We start from the raw sequence: 15,414 nt of genomic DNA on the forward strand, positions 1-15,414 counted from the left end.
GCCGTGTACAGGGCGAGCGCCCGGAGGAGGAAGATCTATCAGTGTGTGCCCACAGTACGTGAGCGGGGATTTTTCAGAAGGGAGCAATTTTCCCCTCAGCGGCCTGTCAGACGGCCCAGAGGAGTCCCGGGTCCGAACGCGCTCGCGTGCCTACCGCCTCTTCGGCTGCTCCGCTCTGCTTCCACCTGTTCGCCGCCGCCGCCGCGCACTGACGCCCCCTAACGTGTATACCCTGCACCCGCCGCCCGCCTCCTTCCTACCTTCCTTCTTCACTTGTGCCTTTTGATTCGTTCTTTCTTGTGACGTCCGCGCACGCATGGTCGGCTTCGGCGGCACCGCTGTGAGCGGTTGCGCTCGTGTGCCTGTTGTGTTGTTGTACATGCACCCGTGCACAAACTCACTAACACGCAGACATCCGCCGATAATGAGCCTTATTTAGGCGATCAAACGAGACGAGTCCGAGAGGCAGCGCGCGTGAACTTTCGCGGCAGCCTGCCTCCGCGGGCTTGTTGCTCGTCTGTTTGCTTTCTCTGACTTTGTTGAGCTGCTGCTCCCCATTCTTTGCTGAACGCCTATCTGCTGCAAGGCCGCCAAGCGCCCGCGTCCCAGCTAGAGCGGCGCCGCTGGAATGCCAGTATCGTATCCGGGCATAAAGTGATCCGATCGACCGATCTATGCTCGCTTCGTACGCAGCTACAATTAGCGTCGGAAATAAAATAAAAAATGACGGTGTGAGCGTGTGCGCGAACCCAAATGTACCTGATCAAAACAAAAAGGATAAGTGGATTTTATTGATTGATTGATTGATTGATTGATTGATTGATTGATTGATTGATTGATTGATTGACAGGCAGACAGAGAGAGAGAGAGATAGACAGACAGACAGCCAGACAGACAGACAGGCCGACATAGATAGATAGATAGATAGATAGATAGATAGATAGATAGATAGATAGATAGATAGATAGATAGATAGATAGATAGATAGATAGATAGATAGATAGACTTGTTGATTGATTGATTGATTGATTGATTGATTGATTGATTGATTGATTGATTGACAGGCAGGCAGACAGAGAGAGAGAGAGAGATAGACAGACAGACAGCCAGACAGACAGACAGGCCGACATAGATAGATAGATAGATAGATAGATAGATAGATAGATAGATAGATAGATAGATAGATAGATAGATAGATAGATAGACTTGTTGATTGATTGATTGATTGATTGATTGATTGATTGATTGATTGATTGATTGATTAAGTGGGTGGGTGGGTGGGTGGGTGAGTGAGTGAGTGAGTGAGTGAGTGAGTGAGTGAGTGAGTGAGTGAGTGAGTGAGTGAGTGAGTGAGTGAGTGAGTGAGTGAGACAAGATTGTGTGTGTGTGCCTTCACATATAGTATGAGCGGAAGTTAATGTCCCAGTCTGTGTTTCTCTTTCTCTCCAAGAGGCAATGAAAGTTTCGTGTAACAGTGTATTTCTCTCTCCTTTTTTTCAGCTCCACTTTCATCAGAAGTCCGATCTCCACGTGACAGGGGTAAGTGCTGCTGACACAAGTTTTCAGTACGTTTCGAGAACAACAGAAGATATGGTGCAATGACAGCATATATTTCCTTAAAGGAACAGAATCTTGTAGTAAATTAGCAGAGTCGTGCAGCACAGTAGCATCGCCTAACGTCTTTATACTACTCGACCGACTCTGCCTTCGATTTTACTTATAGCATCACGCATAGGTCGCTGTCGTGGAAAGACTCGATAGCGTTCGCCTTCACAGCGAGCGGATCCACAGCTCCTGCAGGGGCTGGGAAGGACTACTCGGGACCATAACAATTTGCCGTTCTTTTTATATTTATCCTTTTACCTTCTCGCCTCCCGAATTCACGTTAAGAAGCTCTATACGCGACTGGCTACCGCACTCCTAGAAACGTGCTCGCGTTAGCGATCCTTCTGGAATATTGTGACGCCAAATAGCTTCTACAGCCCGCCTTACCATTTCCAGGAATTGACAGAAGACGCCAGTATCTCTAAACAGACTTCACCCACTCAAACGGAGTTTAGAAAAGCAAATACTGCAGGCAAAATTAAAAGTTCTAGGTCAAAAATTAAAAGTGAGAACCACTCTGTGCGCTCGCACATGATTTTCGAATGACGTTTACACTGGTAGGAAGATTATCTTCGGTTGTAATCGCAATATTTTTGGCTACGCACAAAAATATTTGGATTAAAAAAAAACAAAAAGTTGTAATTCTTAGTTTGCAACTTTGTACCTCAAGATCCACAATATATAAACATAGTTAATATGTTACGAAAGGGATATATTAGCTTTGTACCTCAAGTTGACACATATTAATGTAAGTAGAAATTGTAAAGGAACAAAAATATTTTAGTTTTCGTTTAGGAAGTATTTCGCTAAAAGTTATAAGCACGGTAAGGGCCAGACGTACTAAAAGAGCAATAGAATAACAGAGATCTTACAATCGTGGAGCACAAGATGCGACCAAATCCCTACCGTCCGAAGCTTCTGTAATACTGAGGTTCAACATGTTTAAAAAAAAAAAAACTTGAGTTCTACTAGAAAGGATACTCCAAGAATCAGTACCCCCTACCATTTTTGACGCAAACACCTTCTTTAGAAATTAGTGGGTTATGAACCACCAATTCGGTCCACAGAAAAATTCCAGCAACGTTTGAATGGAAGGTTGTCAGTCCTTACCACGCCTACGCTGTTCTTACGGTCAGTTTATTAGTAGGACCTCAAATATGGTGCCTTGAAGTCGTGTTCTCACCTTGTTCGACAGCATCTCGTATTAAAACGGCGCTCCGCCGACACCGCCGGTTTGCTTCCACCGTATACGCCCTCAGTGCCAACAGAACCTGTAGGAATGCTAACGGGAACTTATCAAGAATCGCATCCTGCTTAACTTGATGTCGCTGCAGGGAACATTTTAAGTAGAGTTATCTCCTTTCAAATCACCCGCGGCTTTTACAGGCTGTTCGAACTTGCCACATTATTCCGCGCGTAATACTTGGCGGGAACCCCGAGAAAATAATAAGCAGGCTTTCCTTATCAGTAACGTTGAACTTGTTTGTTTGGCAACAAGAAATACTTGGTGCCATGTCAAAGAAGAAGAGGCCCGCCCTTTTTCCGCGTGCGTCGAGCCAAACACGCTGATAACAGCCGCATCTGGCACGAGAGTTAAGAGGAATGGCTTTTTATATCTCTCGATGAAAAACATCCTACGAAAAAAGAAGCGCGGCGTTCCCGTCGCCAAGAATTCTTATTGTCACTAAAACCTATAGTTTTACAAAGCGAGGTTTGTTTAAGTACCGTTAAACACACTGCAGCATGATGCAAATGATTGATTGATTGATTGTTTGTAGGGTTTAACGCGCCGACGCAACGCAGGCGATGAGCCGCTCCGTAGTGGAGGGCTCCGGACTAATTTTGACCACCTGGGGATCTTTAACGTGCGCCGAAATCTCGTACCCACGGGCGTTTTTGCTTTTCGCCTCCATCAGAAAAGCGGCCGCCGCGGCCGGGAATCGAACCCGCAACCTAGCATGATGCAAACGAATACTATGGCGACTTCGAAATTCTGATGAAAAAAAATTATTATTAACGAGCTTGAAACTGCAAAATAATGACGTCGTTCAGTGGTATACGTGGTAATAATAAGCGTGCATTTCAGAACCTTTAGGAACGTGGCACGGGTGATGTATACGAACGTTCTTGGTTACATTGCAACTCTGTAAAACCAATGCTTTGATAAGTGTTAACTAAAAGAATAATAAGCTGGTTTGATCAAATAACGAGCAATAATTAACGCACTATGGTCACACATAATTAGGAATCCCGCGACGGGAAGTAAACGAGTATACCTGAATGCAATTAAATACCGGCCAGCTGAATCGTTGGATATGCAATGACAGCCAGCATAACAAAATTCATCAAAGGAATCTTACGGGCTAGTTGGTCTGACATGATGGAAATAAAATTGCGCTTATAAGACAGGACGAACAGAAGAAGACACACCACATAGCGCTATATGGTGTGTCTTCTTCTGTTCGTCCTGTCCTTTCAGCGCAATTTTATTTCCATCATAACAAAATTGGCAAGACTTTTCATCGTCTCTATTATTCACCAATTCGACACTGCTCAAACTTTCGCTGCTTGGTTTGGCGGCTATCTTTCGAGCCACGCACAGTACCGGTCATCAGCGCCATATAGAAACAGAATATGTGCACGCCTAAGTAATTGGTGAGGGCAGCTGCATCTTTTTAAATACGAGACGACAGGTGACCGCTCCAAACAAAGCGTCGAGCGCACACGGCCTCCGTCGCCAAACGAAGTCGTCGACGCTTCGCTTGTTCCAGCCAGTCATTGGCGCGGTCAGAAGAGCTGTCCCTTGCATAATTGGTTTTCTGTCGCCTTTGTTCAGCGACCGCCTGCGAGTTCTGCACGGGGCCTCGCAGAGGCTTCTGTTTGCCGGCCGCGAGCTCACATTGGAGGAAAGGCTTTGCTCGTCCGTTTTTCGGCGAGATGAAAGCCGAAGGACGACGACGCTTTGAACGTTTGACGTTATTGACGTTAAGCCGCGGACACTGACCATGCGTCATAAGCTCCTGGAATAAACATCACGCTCGTATAGCTTCATCCTTAATACCTTGACAGCTTTACAGAGGTGAAAGCCAAATGAAGAAACGGAGACTCGCACGCGAAGGAAAGCGCTGAAGGAAACGTGAACGACCAGCGAATCACAGTTATTAGCACGTACGCAGCGGTTTTCAGGTTTCCTCCCCGAAGGAAGAAAACCGCTGGTTTGTGACTCGAGTGGGAGGCAAAAGGTCAACCAACCCCAAGATTGAGATGTAGTGGGCTGTGCGGGGAAGCCCGTGTGAAGATGTGAATAGAATAAGGAAAAGTATTTAAAGCAGGGGTGAACAGTCAGGGCCAAAGGAAAGAATAAGTGTCTACTGATGCGCGGGAATGTTCGTTCACAACATAGGTATTCGCGTTTATATTGCAGCCCTTAGTCCATGCGTGTGACCTGGCCAATGAAAATTATAAACTTCGGTTGCACGCAGTTAACTTATTCTTTTTGGTTCCACGCATAATATTAAGCGTACAGGCGCACTGTCATGTCCGACCATGTCTTAGCTTCGCCGAACCGGGGATACCAGCATCCGGGAACATTGCGTGCTTCGTACCGGCTCGTTACAGCGAGTAACTGGATTCACAAACGCGACCGTACGCGATTTCTGACTGAAGAGTAGGAACGTGGAGATCAATCAATGCTACCAGGTGCATAAGAAGGTCTTTTCTGCATGAACGCTTATTGAAGCTTTAGTTTAGCTTTATCTATCAACACCTTACTGCAATAAACTTCTATTACGGCTAGTCGAAATGGCGAATGTCGCCGCCAGTGGTGCATTGGGAGAACGAAGTATACAGAAATAGCGAATCAGGACCTTGTTCAGCCGTCATCGTAGCTTTGGTATTGCCATTGATTACTTGTCTGATCGGGAGCGTGCTACAAAACGGCCGCTCCCGTTTGGCCCTCAGAGTGCTGCCATCTCTGCAGAGTTGACGGTGTCGTCCCGCAACTGCACGCAGGGTGCTACTTCATGCTGAAGCACTACGAGAACGGCGAGCAGATCGAGACGAACGAGGCGTGCCTGAACTGCACGTGCGTGAGCAGCATGCTCATGTGCTACCTGCGCGTCTGCCCCTACGTCAAGCAGCTGGGCGACGACTGCACGGTGACCAAGAGGCCTGGCGAGTGCTGCCCCGACATCGCCTGTCCGGCCGGTACGTCCGAGCGGCCAGACACTTTGGGGGCGCATGGTACGGACCACAAGCACGTATCTTCCTTCGACTAACCCCGAGGTGGACCCTCCTCCCTTGCACGCACGAAACCTCCCCCAGAGAGAGAGCGGCAGTGGTGTAGCACCCTTCACTCCCCCACCCCGAAAATTGTCTCTTTCCCGGCACCACCTCCCCCACCATCTTGCACATGCGGGAATGGGAGAAACGCAACACTTTGCACCCTGAGCGGAGTATGGGCTCTGCCCCGCAGAGCTTGTTCTAACTCGCTAGTCAGGCAGAAGCGACGCTAAACAGTACCGATTTCCACCGACCTCTTTATGTGATAAAACGTCTAGAGTTCACTTCACGCAGAAGTTTCGCTTTCGATGTAAATTTCTAGGGCGCGATTTTCCTGATAACCTTGGCTGGCTGTCTTACCGACTCCCTGGACTTTGTAATGCAAGAACCACCCCTTAGATGTTTATTCTGCTTGCGGTAAACACGCTGATCCATAAAAACCAAGCCTACTGGTCTTTTTCCAGTGCCTAGGGAACTTAAAAAAGAAAAAAAGAACTAAGAACAAACACTTTCAAAGTCTAATTTTTGAAAGAAAATGACCTTACAAAACACGGCAGCTCCCACTTCAATACGAATGAATTCAATAGTTTTCCCTTATTTTTATTTATTATGAAACCACTCATGGGTAACAGATTTCATGAGCATTAAACCGACACCGATTACCATTGCGAACAAATTAGCGGCCGATACGAAGCGCCAGAAAAGGCGCGAAATTCTGGTATCGTGCGCGACTCGACTCTATCATGGAACCACGCAGCAAATAGAGAGACAACACACGTCATAAGGTAGCGAGTGCGATCGACGACGAAGTACTCCCAATCCGCTCAGGGGCGCAAGAGAGCCCATCCACCGTTTGGCGGACGCCTGGTCCCCGCCCTCCCCTTGGCCTCAGCGTATTTCCCTGGCACCTGACCTTTTGGGTCTCCCCTCCCCTGTCCCGGGCGGTGTCTTGCGTGAATGGATGTCATGGCTTCGCGGGAGCACAACGCTTTGCACATCACTGGCCTTGCCTGTTCCCCACCCCTTCTCACTCGGGAACAGTAGCGGACATAGCGATCTCGAATCCGGGATGTTCCCCGACGCCATTCTGTACGCTAAACTAAGAAGCGAGTACACCGCAGTTAAGCTAAACTTTCGCCCGTTAAGTTAAAGCTAAACTAAAATAAACAGTTAAGCTAACAAATGCTTTTAACTTCTTGCAACGGACGCATTATAATGTCCATACAAAAGGCGGGAACTCTTCAGGTAAACAAATTTTTACTGGCTCCTTCAACGAGAGTATTGAACTACAAATGAAGCTTTCGACTTCTCTTAAGCTTTGGAGAAATGATTGATGCCTTAAGCTGAGACATATTTTGTGATTCTTAATGATACACCCATGGGCGTTACCTCATTGTGAACATTCAGGAAAGGTCAAACAGAGCGAGTATGAAATTTATATTTTTTTTGCTATAATCTCCTTCCCGGAGTCTTATTTCTTTCGCCACTAAAAGGAAGCTGATACGGATTCAAGAGCAACAGTTGCCACTGGGGAGAAATGCCGATTAGTAGCGGAACGGCTATAGAACACAGAGGAGCATAGATAAATTATCAGACGAGTTCACGGAGTTCTAAATGTTTTTAAAAATACGGGCGACAACCGTACTCAATTTTTAAAAATACGGGCGACAACCGTACTCAATGTTTTTTTTTTTTTCTACAAGCGTTGTGGTCCCTGAAGCGGTGTGCACAGTACCTGCTTTTACCTTCAATGGTGCACCCACTACTAACCGCATGTCATTGTGTTCTCTTTTTTTGTATTTGGCACAAGGTGGTGTGTGCGCACTATTTTCACTCCCCTGGCACGGCACGCACCTTCTCGGTGCCACTGGTTGCACGAGCGACACCCGTCGATTGCCTGCTCTGTTAAAAAACATCACTCGGCTGAAGAAACATGACGAAAACAGGTGGCAGGGGTTCCCCGCGCCATTGAAGCGCACTGAACGGCGGGAATACTACTGAACATAAAATCTCACTTCGGCTGTTGCGTAAGCAGAAGATCGTACAAAGATGGCTTTCCCACGTTGTACTTGGTGACGCAAAGAATAATGCCATCGAATACCCGCATGATAAATGCTACATTTAAAACAGGAACGCGAAAGCTAGAGAACACGGAGTAGCTAGTTTAGCAGATAGTCATTGTCTCAACATTTCTGAAAAAAAAAAGTGCCTTTTCCGACGTACTTTTATAAGAAAGTGGAAAGCAAAAAAAAATCAACAAAGCTATTTGAAATACAACAAATATCTGGCTTCATTGCAGTCCGTTTTAAGCGTACTTAGTCAAGCCATAGCCAATTCGGAAGTCCATGATATCGCGCGGTCGCGAACGACAGGGTTTAGTCACCGCGAGCCGAAAATGTTAAGCGCGTCAAGCCCGTCCTACAGAGTGCGAATTTCGCCTGCGAATTCGCAGCTGAGGCGCCGTTCGTGCGGCAAGATGATCTATTCTCGTTACTGCGGCAAATTTCAAAATGCTTGGAACAGTCGAACATCTTCTGTTAACGCCGCTTGGCATTTGGAAATGCGTCGCAGCAATGAACACAGGAAAATATATCGTTTTGTCGCACGAGTGGCGCCGCAGCTGCGGCTTTGCAGGAGATATTCGCACCATGTAGAAAGCGCGTCAGTTCATACATTTGCGTGCGTTTCTGATTGATTTGATTGATTGTAGGGTTTAACTCGCCGACGCAACGCAGGCGATGAGGCGCGCCGTAGTGGAAGGCTCCGGATTAATTTTGACCACCCGGGGATCTTTAACGTGCGCCGAAACCTCGTACACACGGGCGTTTTTGCTTTTCGCCTCCTTCAGAAAAGCGGCCGCCGTGGCCGGGAATCGAACACGCGACCTCGTGCTCAGCAGCGCAACGCCTTAGCCACTGAGCCACCGCGGCGGGTGCGTGCGTTTCTGCGGCCACAGAGCCGTGTCAAGTTTTTTCAGCCGAGTTTTTGCACGATGCAGGCCGCTGGTTTACCACCCAGGGGAAGGGTTCCCTGCACATGTGTTAACCACGTGTACCAGGCACTGGGAAAAAGAGAGGGTCACCTCCCCGCTCTGCATGATCACTGCACCGCCTACCTTGGGCTAGTCGGAAGATACGATGTGTGGTCGCCGATCACGGTGGAAAGGAAAAAACAAAAAACCTGACTGAACAAAAAAAAAAACAAGAAAAAACAAGGTTGGTTGGTTTTGCTGAACCGCCGCTATAGATTGACGTAACCGACAGGAGATCTGCGACGGCTCTGCCTCGCGATTAAATACGAAAGCACGTCCGCTTGAGAGGATCAAAATGACAGTAATTTTGACCTGTGATAGGTTAAAAAAGCAAAGTTTTTTTAAACGGGTACAGTGAGTACAAAAAATATATTGAAATGCGAGAAAGTCTAAGTTGTGTTTGGCGTTGGTTGTTAGCGCTGATTGCTAGACTGTAGACAGGTGAGTCTGCAGTAACTTAAAGCTTGCCGAAATAAATTCTAAGGGAGACAGTTGCCATTAGTCCAAACGTGTCTCCATCGTTGTATCTCAACTTTTATTATGTATGAAATGACGAAGTAAGACGTCGTAGTTAAATTAAATTTAATGCTTACAGGTTAATTCATTTGCAGGATAGTGATAACAGTATGATGAATGCACAGTCATGGAATTTTTAAGCTCAGATCTACAAAGCAAAGAATCGATACAGAACTCAAGTGCAAACTCGTTTAGTTGATAATAGCGCAGCACTCAAAAGCAGATCTCTCGGTTGGTTTACACAATTATCTGGAAATTTGATCATACCCAGAGCGGCGGCTTCAGCAAAACTCGATCAGCTGCGATAAGCGTTTTCTGGTCGAGAAATTGCTGTCAGGACATTGGTAAAAGAATTGTTGTTGCGGGATGATCATTCGTACAAACCGGTTCAGAATGTTCGGTGTTGTTAACATTGTTCGACTGCTGCTGTTGCAAAATTGCAAATCGCATTTATATTCGTTTTCGGCAAAAAGCAAGCCTTGACTAGCTTTGTGCCTAATTCTGAATCACGTGCATATTTTCCAAGTTTGCGAGTTTTCTTTAAGTGATTTTTCTAAAGTGACTTGCCAGATGGACGTGTTACGGTTCTTTTGCAATATACGTGTCTGTATAATCAGCGTTTCCTTGTATTTGGTATGTTCGAAACGCTGGAATTTTGCGTAGTGTTAGCGCGGTTTATGTTTAAAAACAGACTTGAGACTTCAGTGAGCTCATAGATCGTTGCCTGGTTGAGTTAACTGTAAGTCACTAGAAATAGTAACAAAAAACAACGAAATTCTGAATAGCACAGAAAGAATGTCGCAAAAAAGAGAACAAAAAAAAACGGCTTTGCATATTCCCTGTGTGACACGATCATTGAATATCGCGAAAGGAGGTGAAGAAGAAATGGGTACTTTGTCCCACAAAAAACAAATTCTAGCAGTAAAAGCGGAGGACTCCAGGAAGAATCCCTCCGTACCTCGCAGATCTTTTCCTGTTCATTTTATTTCCACTTTGCACCGAACCGGTGAAGCAGTGTTCCGGCTCGATCGCTGGAATGCTGGAATCTGCGTGCGCGAGGGCGTTACCAGCCTGTGCCCAGTTCACCAGTGAACGACCAACCTACGGAGCGGGGCCAGTGGTGTGATGATGCAGACGAAATGTACAGCGTGAGAGCATAAAAACAACAGCACGCCTTTCTAGCGTCAGACGACGCTTAGGAGCGTAGACGAAGCTATTAAATATAAAAAAGGAGGCAGGGGGGAGGGAGGGGGGCATACTGTACACCAGGCAGGAAGAGGGTACAAGCAACTCCTTTCACCGGGCAGTGAAAGAACATCAGCAACTCGACGATGCGCGTACCCTGTAGGAATATACGCGCACCTCGTTAATTGCAGCCCACTCGATAAGCGTCTATACCGCTCTGACCCTAGTCTCTCCGGTCAAGGCGCTTAACCGGAGCTCGGCCGGCCTGCGCTGTAATGGAGGGGCAGCGAGCTGGACGCTGTGAAGGTCAACGCTCTTTTCTTTTAACGTGCTCAGCTCCGCGCTTGCTCGCGAGTAGAGGTTCGGCAGCCAGGAGAAGGGAAAGGAAGGGGATGAGAGAGAGAGGGTGAGACCACCATAAATTCGCGATGGGCATGCCGCTCGGAACTTTCAAACGCCCCGCGCTCAGGCCGCGCGCGCGTGTGAGAGCGAGCGCGCGCCGTGCCCGAGATAGGAATCTCGCCGGCTTCATCGGGAGAGGGCGTCGTCATCGGGCTTCGCCTAAATCCTTAGCTTCAGCTGGCGTGCAGTTCGGTTCAAGAGAGGCAGAGGGTGAGAGAGGGAAGCAGGACTGTCCTCGCATGCCCGTATACACTGATAATGACGAATGAACAGTATTTTAGCGGCCGGTATTTCGCGTGAAATGGTGCTCAGTTTCCCGGCAAAAGGCATGGTTCGCGGTGTTGAAGTAACTGTCCGTACGCGGGATGTACCGAGTTCAATGCTTGGGAGCAGATGTTTATCGGTATATATGCAAGGCGGAGAACATGCCGTGGCTGTGTTAAACGGTATAATTTGATGAACAGAAACCAACGGGGTGCAGAAAACGTTGGCCCATTTTTTGAGCTTGTCTGCATTTATTCGTAGCGCAAACATTAAATAGAGAGTATGTGCACCACTAGCTTCTATCGGCTCTGGCATAAAACCTTACGCTCTTTGGCTACAAGAAGAATGTGAATGTTTTTAATGAACTATAATTGAAGTGCAAGTTCTCCGCGCAAGACTTGGAGTAGCATTGGTTTATTGAGGCCTTTTTATTTTTAACATGGCGAAACAAAACGAAAACCACTCCCGTAATTCTCGTATTAGTACCACCCGTGGTAGAATGCGCAGAAGTAACTCAGAAAAGGTCAACACAAAGTAAATGTGGGATTTCTCCATGCGTACACCGTGCATGCCCATAGCAGTGGAACTGTAAACGTAGTCGTTACGGACTAAGGTCGATGTATCCGAATTGATGTCTTCGCAGAGATGGAATGGGGAAGAACATCCGCAGATCGCTGTTATTTTTAATATTTTTGTTCATTGCATACTTCGAAGAGAGGAAGTCGCTTATTACTCTCAAAAAAGGATATATATATATATATATATATATATATATATATATATATATATATATATATATATATATATATATATATATATATATATATATATATATATATATATATATATATATTTATATATATATATATATATAGAGAGAGAGAGAGAGAGAGAGAGAGAAAGAGAGAGAATGGTTCACTGGAAAGTAATATAGGCATGATACGTCAGGGATGGTGTAGTCACATTAAAATGAAGGTAGACTTGGCTTAGGAGTGAAAGAGGAACGGCAAGAGGGAGAAGCAGAGAGAGAGAGGGGGGGGGGTGCGAGGCTGAACAAAAGGCACGCGAAGGTGAAGTTAAACGTGACGAATGGGAAATCAAACAGGCACGCCGGGCAGGCAACGCCGCCGCCACCACCATGGCTGCGCTCGTCGTGCCCTGTGCTTTCACGCCGTCAGGGACACCAGGCGCCGCTAAGCGCCCAGCACTTCACGGAAAAGTTTCCGGCTCCCAGATCCCAAAACGCCGAGCGGAGGATGGAAGCAAGCCGCCATTGAGTCTTCCACCCGGAAAAACTCTCATACCGGTCAAGTTCCTGTCAAGCATACCGGTCAAGCAGCATAGCTTGTTAAACAATTAAAGACTTGCTAAGGGGGCCCAGTCGACGCCCTGTCACACGTAACTTTTTTTGAGAATTCCTTAGACGTCATTTTACTCTATTCTTGCGAGTTATCAAGATGGACGTAGGATGGGCAACTAAGTGCTCCTTAAGCTCAGGAGAAAAAAAAAAAAATGCGGATGGGGAATGGGGCGTGGATACGGGCCTATTGGAGGAATATTCCGCTCATTGTCAGCGCCATGACAAAAACTTTTGAACATGCGAGGAGCAGAGAATTAGACAAAGAAGACCGTTCTCAGGAGAGCAATAGCAAAAATCTGGTTAAAAAATAACTAAACGCTGACGGATAAACAACTTGAATTGAGAGCTACAGCTAAATGAGCTGTTTTAAAGTTTGCGTTTACCAATCGTACGTGTGCAAATCAGTAAAACGATAAAATGAGCCAGGAAGTTTAATGAGCCTTTTTAGCAGAATGTGGTGGCTTTTTTTTTTGCAGAGCACGTTCGCGCAATGAAGCTATCACCATAAAAACAAGAGGTATTAATTGATTAAGGGACGAATATGTCTGAAAGAAAAGTGTGGAGACTGAGCTGCACATAAAAAGCAGCAGCGGCGGACAGCGGATTCGGCCTGAGTAGCGAAGATTCCAATGTGAGCGCCAAAGGAGCGCGTTTGCTGTCTCCCCGTAATCCTTACCCGCGCGCCGACAGGACCGCAGTTTGAGGAAAGATAAATTGCGCGCTCTCAAGGCTACCGACTTCCACAGGTGCGACGAGAGAGTTTTATGCAATTGGCAGCGTCGTCGCCGCCGCCGTCTTTTAGTAGTAGATTGCGCGGCGTTGTTTACAAACCGTCTTCCTCCCACCGTACCCTTTGTCTCAACTCCCAGCCCCGTCCGCGGCCGAGCTGTCGAGAAAACCACACTTCCTGCCCGTGTACCGCCACTTCTCTCTCTCTTTTTTCCCCCTCCGAGCGAGTCCGGCTCGCAGTCGTGACCCATCGACCTTGTCAACGGTTTCGGGGAGACGCCCGCGCGAATATGAAAAGGGCGAGACCTGCGTGTGGGGTTTCTAATTCCACACTATCACGCGAGACTGGGACCGCTGCGGAGAGCTGCTCTCTCTCCTCTATTTTTCTTTTTCTACCGAAATTCCGCGAAAATATGATCTACGGCATGCGCGTTATGAGCGGAGGTGTCCTTGACATTTCAAGCCGTACGTAGTTTGTAAGCGTCAAGGTTTCAGTCTCGGCACGTTCTGTTAAACTTTAATCTGCGACGTTCACTTTTTTTTTTTTTTTTTGCCAATTTAAGGTGGTTGTAAGTGAACGTCTGGGCGAAATAGCCGGTATGCGGTTGTGAAAATACGGAACATGCTTGGAAGTTGTACGGTGAAAGGGTTACAAGCCAGAGGGAAAAGCGCGGCTTATTTAAATCGGGAATTGTTAGTTCTATTCTTCAACGGTTAACGGTCACGCCTATTTTTACGCGTATGAAAACTACCGCGCATCACTTCCGCTAAGGCTGACGTGGCGAAAAGCTTTCTTGTATTACGTGCACCGTGCGTTCAGATAAAGTTAATGGAGTTCTGAAGCCTTAACTCAGTTAATCGAAATGAGTTTACGTTGTATGCTTGAACCGGTGACGGAACTCCAACAAGGGTTTAAACCATGTTTTCCTGTATTCTATTCTTCTTCACCTGCTTTACGCGATTACACACATTCAGAACATTTAGGATGAAGCTGTGTAGGTTTTCACATAGATGTGTACTTAATAACAAACAAACAAACAAACAAACAAACAAACAAACAAACAAACAAACAAACAAACAAACAAACAAACAAACAAACAAACAAACAAACAAACAAACAAATAATAAATAAATAAATAAATAAGCGAGAAAATCAGCCAGTCGGTTGGTCTCGTGTACGAATTAGATGAGATCATCGTCATTGATATTTAAGGGAAAATGAAAGTAAAAAAGTATCTAAAATTCGTCCGGAACTCTACAGAAGCCTGAAGTAGCAAATGAGCGATACAGCCGCACTAGCTCTCTAAAATAAGCTGAAGAGGGAGAAGGTAAGTTGGTTTTCACCTAGGGAGTAATAGAGGTTTGGTTTTCTATGCGTTGAGTGTGAGTGTCGTCATCCCCGGAGCTCGAAGCTGCAGCTGTCCAGCGGGCAAGCTCGGCGCAGAGAGGCAAGCGTCTGCAATCGGCAGTGTCGCCGCTGCGTTCTCGTTGCAGTTCCGGTACCTACCGCCCTCTACGAGCCAGAGACGGAGGCTCCGTTCGCCGACGACGGAATAGGTAAGACGGCTCGTTTCGAAACCCCGCACTTTCTCCGGAGGGCTTTGCAAACGGGGTTGAACTTGTTGAGAGAGAATATAAATAAACAAACAAACTAACATTACCCAACACAGTGATCTATCATCTGAGAAAAAAGAATCGATCTTTGCAAACAGAGATAACAAAAGTAAGGACGTTTCCGATTCACCTCCTGCAGTTGGAAAATTCACGTACAAAAAACGGCATCTTAAATTTTTATGTTTCCTGTGGTAAAAATTGAGTTTAGGTACAAATAAAAAATGAAACTTATAAGTGAGCGCTTTGCTAATTGAAACGTCTTCTATCTCACATAGGTTGAACAGAAAGGTATTAAAGCTTTCACAAGTGTAGCTAAAGACGTTTTGTACTGTCTAAAAAAGGCAAGTAAGAAACGAATTGCAACAACCACCAATCTTTGATCGGCGTTTCATGATGTACCCTACAGGTTGTGTTTGTTAGCAATTTC

General features: G+C 46.3%; 1 protein-coding gene across 3 annotated transcripts in view; it reads left to right on the forward strand.

Moving 5' to 3' along the window:
- The window catches only part of Tnc (tenectin), a 134,933-nt gene that overhangs the window by 85,657 nt on the left and 33,862 nt on the right, over positions 1-15,414 (forward strand). For 2 of the 3 annotated variants that reach the window (XM_077677945.1, XM_077677946.1), the window contains exons 3-5: positions 1,501-1,539; positions 5,617-5,847; positions 14,868-14,930. In XM_077677945.1, coding sequence (XP_077534071.1) covers positions 1,501-1,539; positions 5,617-5,847; positions 14,868-14,930 — 333 coding nt within the window. The remainder of the gene's footprint in view (positions 1-1,500; positions 1,540-5,616; positions 5,848-14,867; positions 14,931-15,414) is intronic. The other variant, XM_077677947.1, reaches the window with a different exon arrangement.

This window comes from Haemaphysalis longicornis, unplaced genomic scaffold (genome assembly GCF_048455015.1).
Source record: "Haemaphysalis longicornis isolate Haplotype H1 unplaced genomic scaffold, Haemaphysalis longicornis Haplotype H1 scaffold_7, whole genome shotgun sequence".
NCBI lineage: Eukaryota > Metazoa > Arthropoda > Arachnida > Ixodida > Ixodidae > Haemaphysalis > Haemaphysalis longicornis.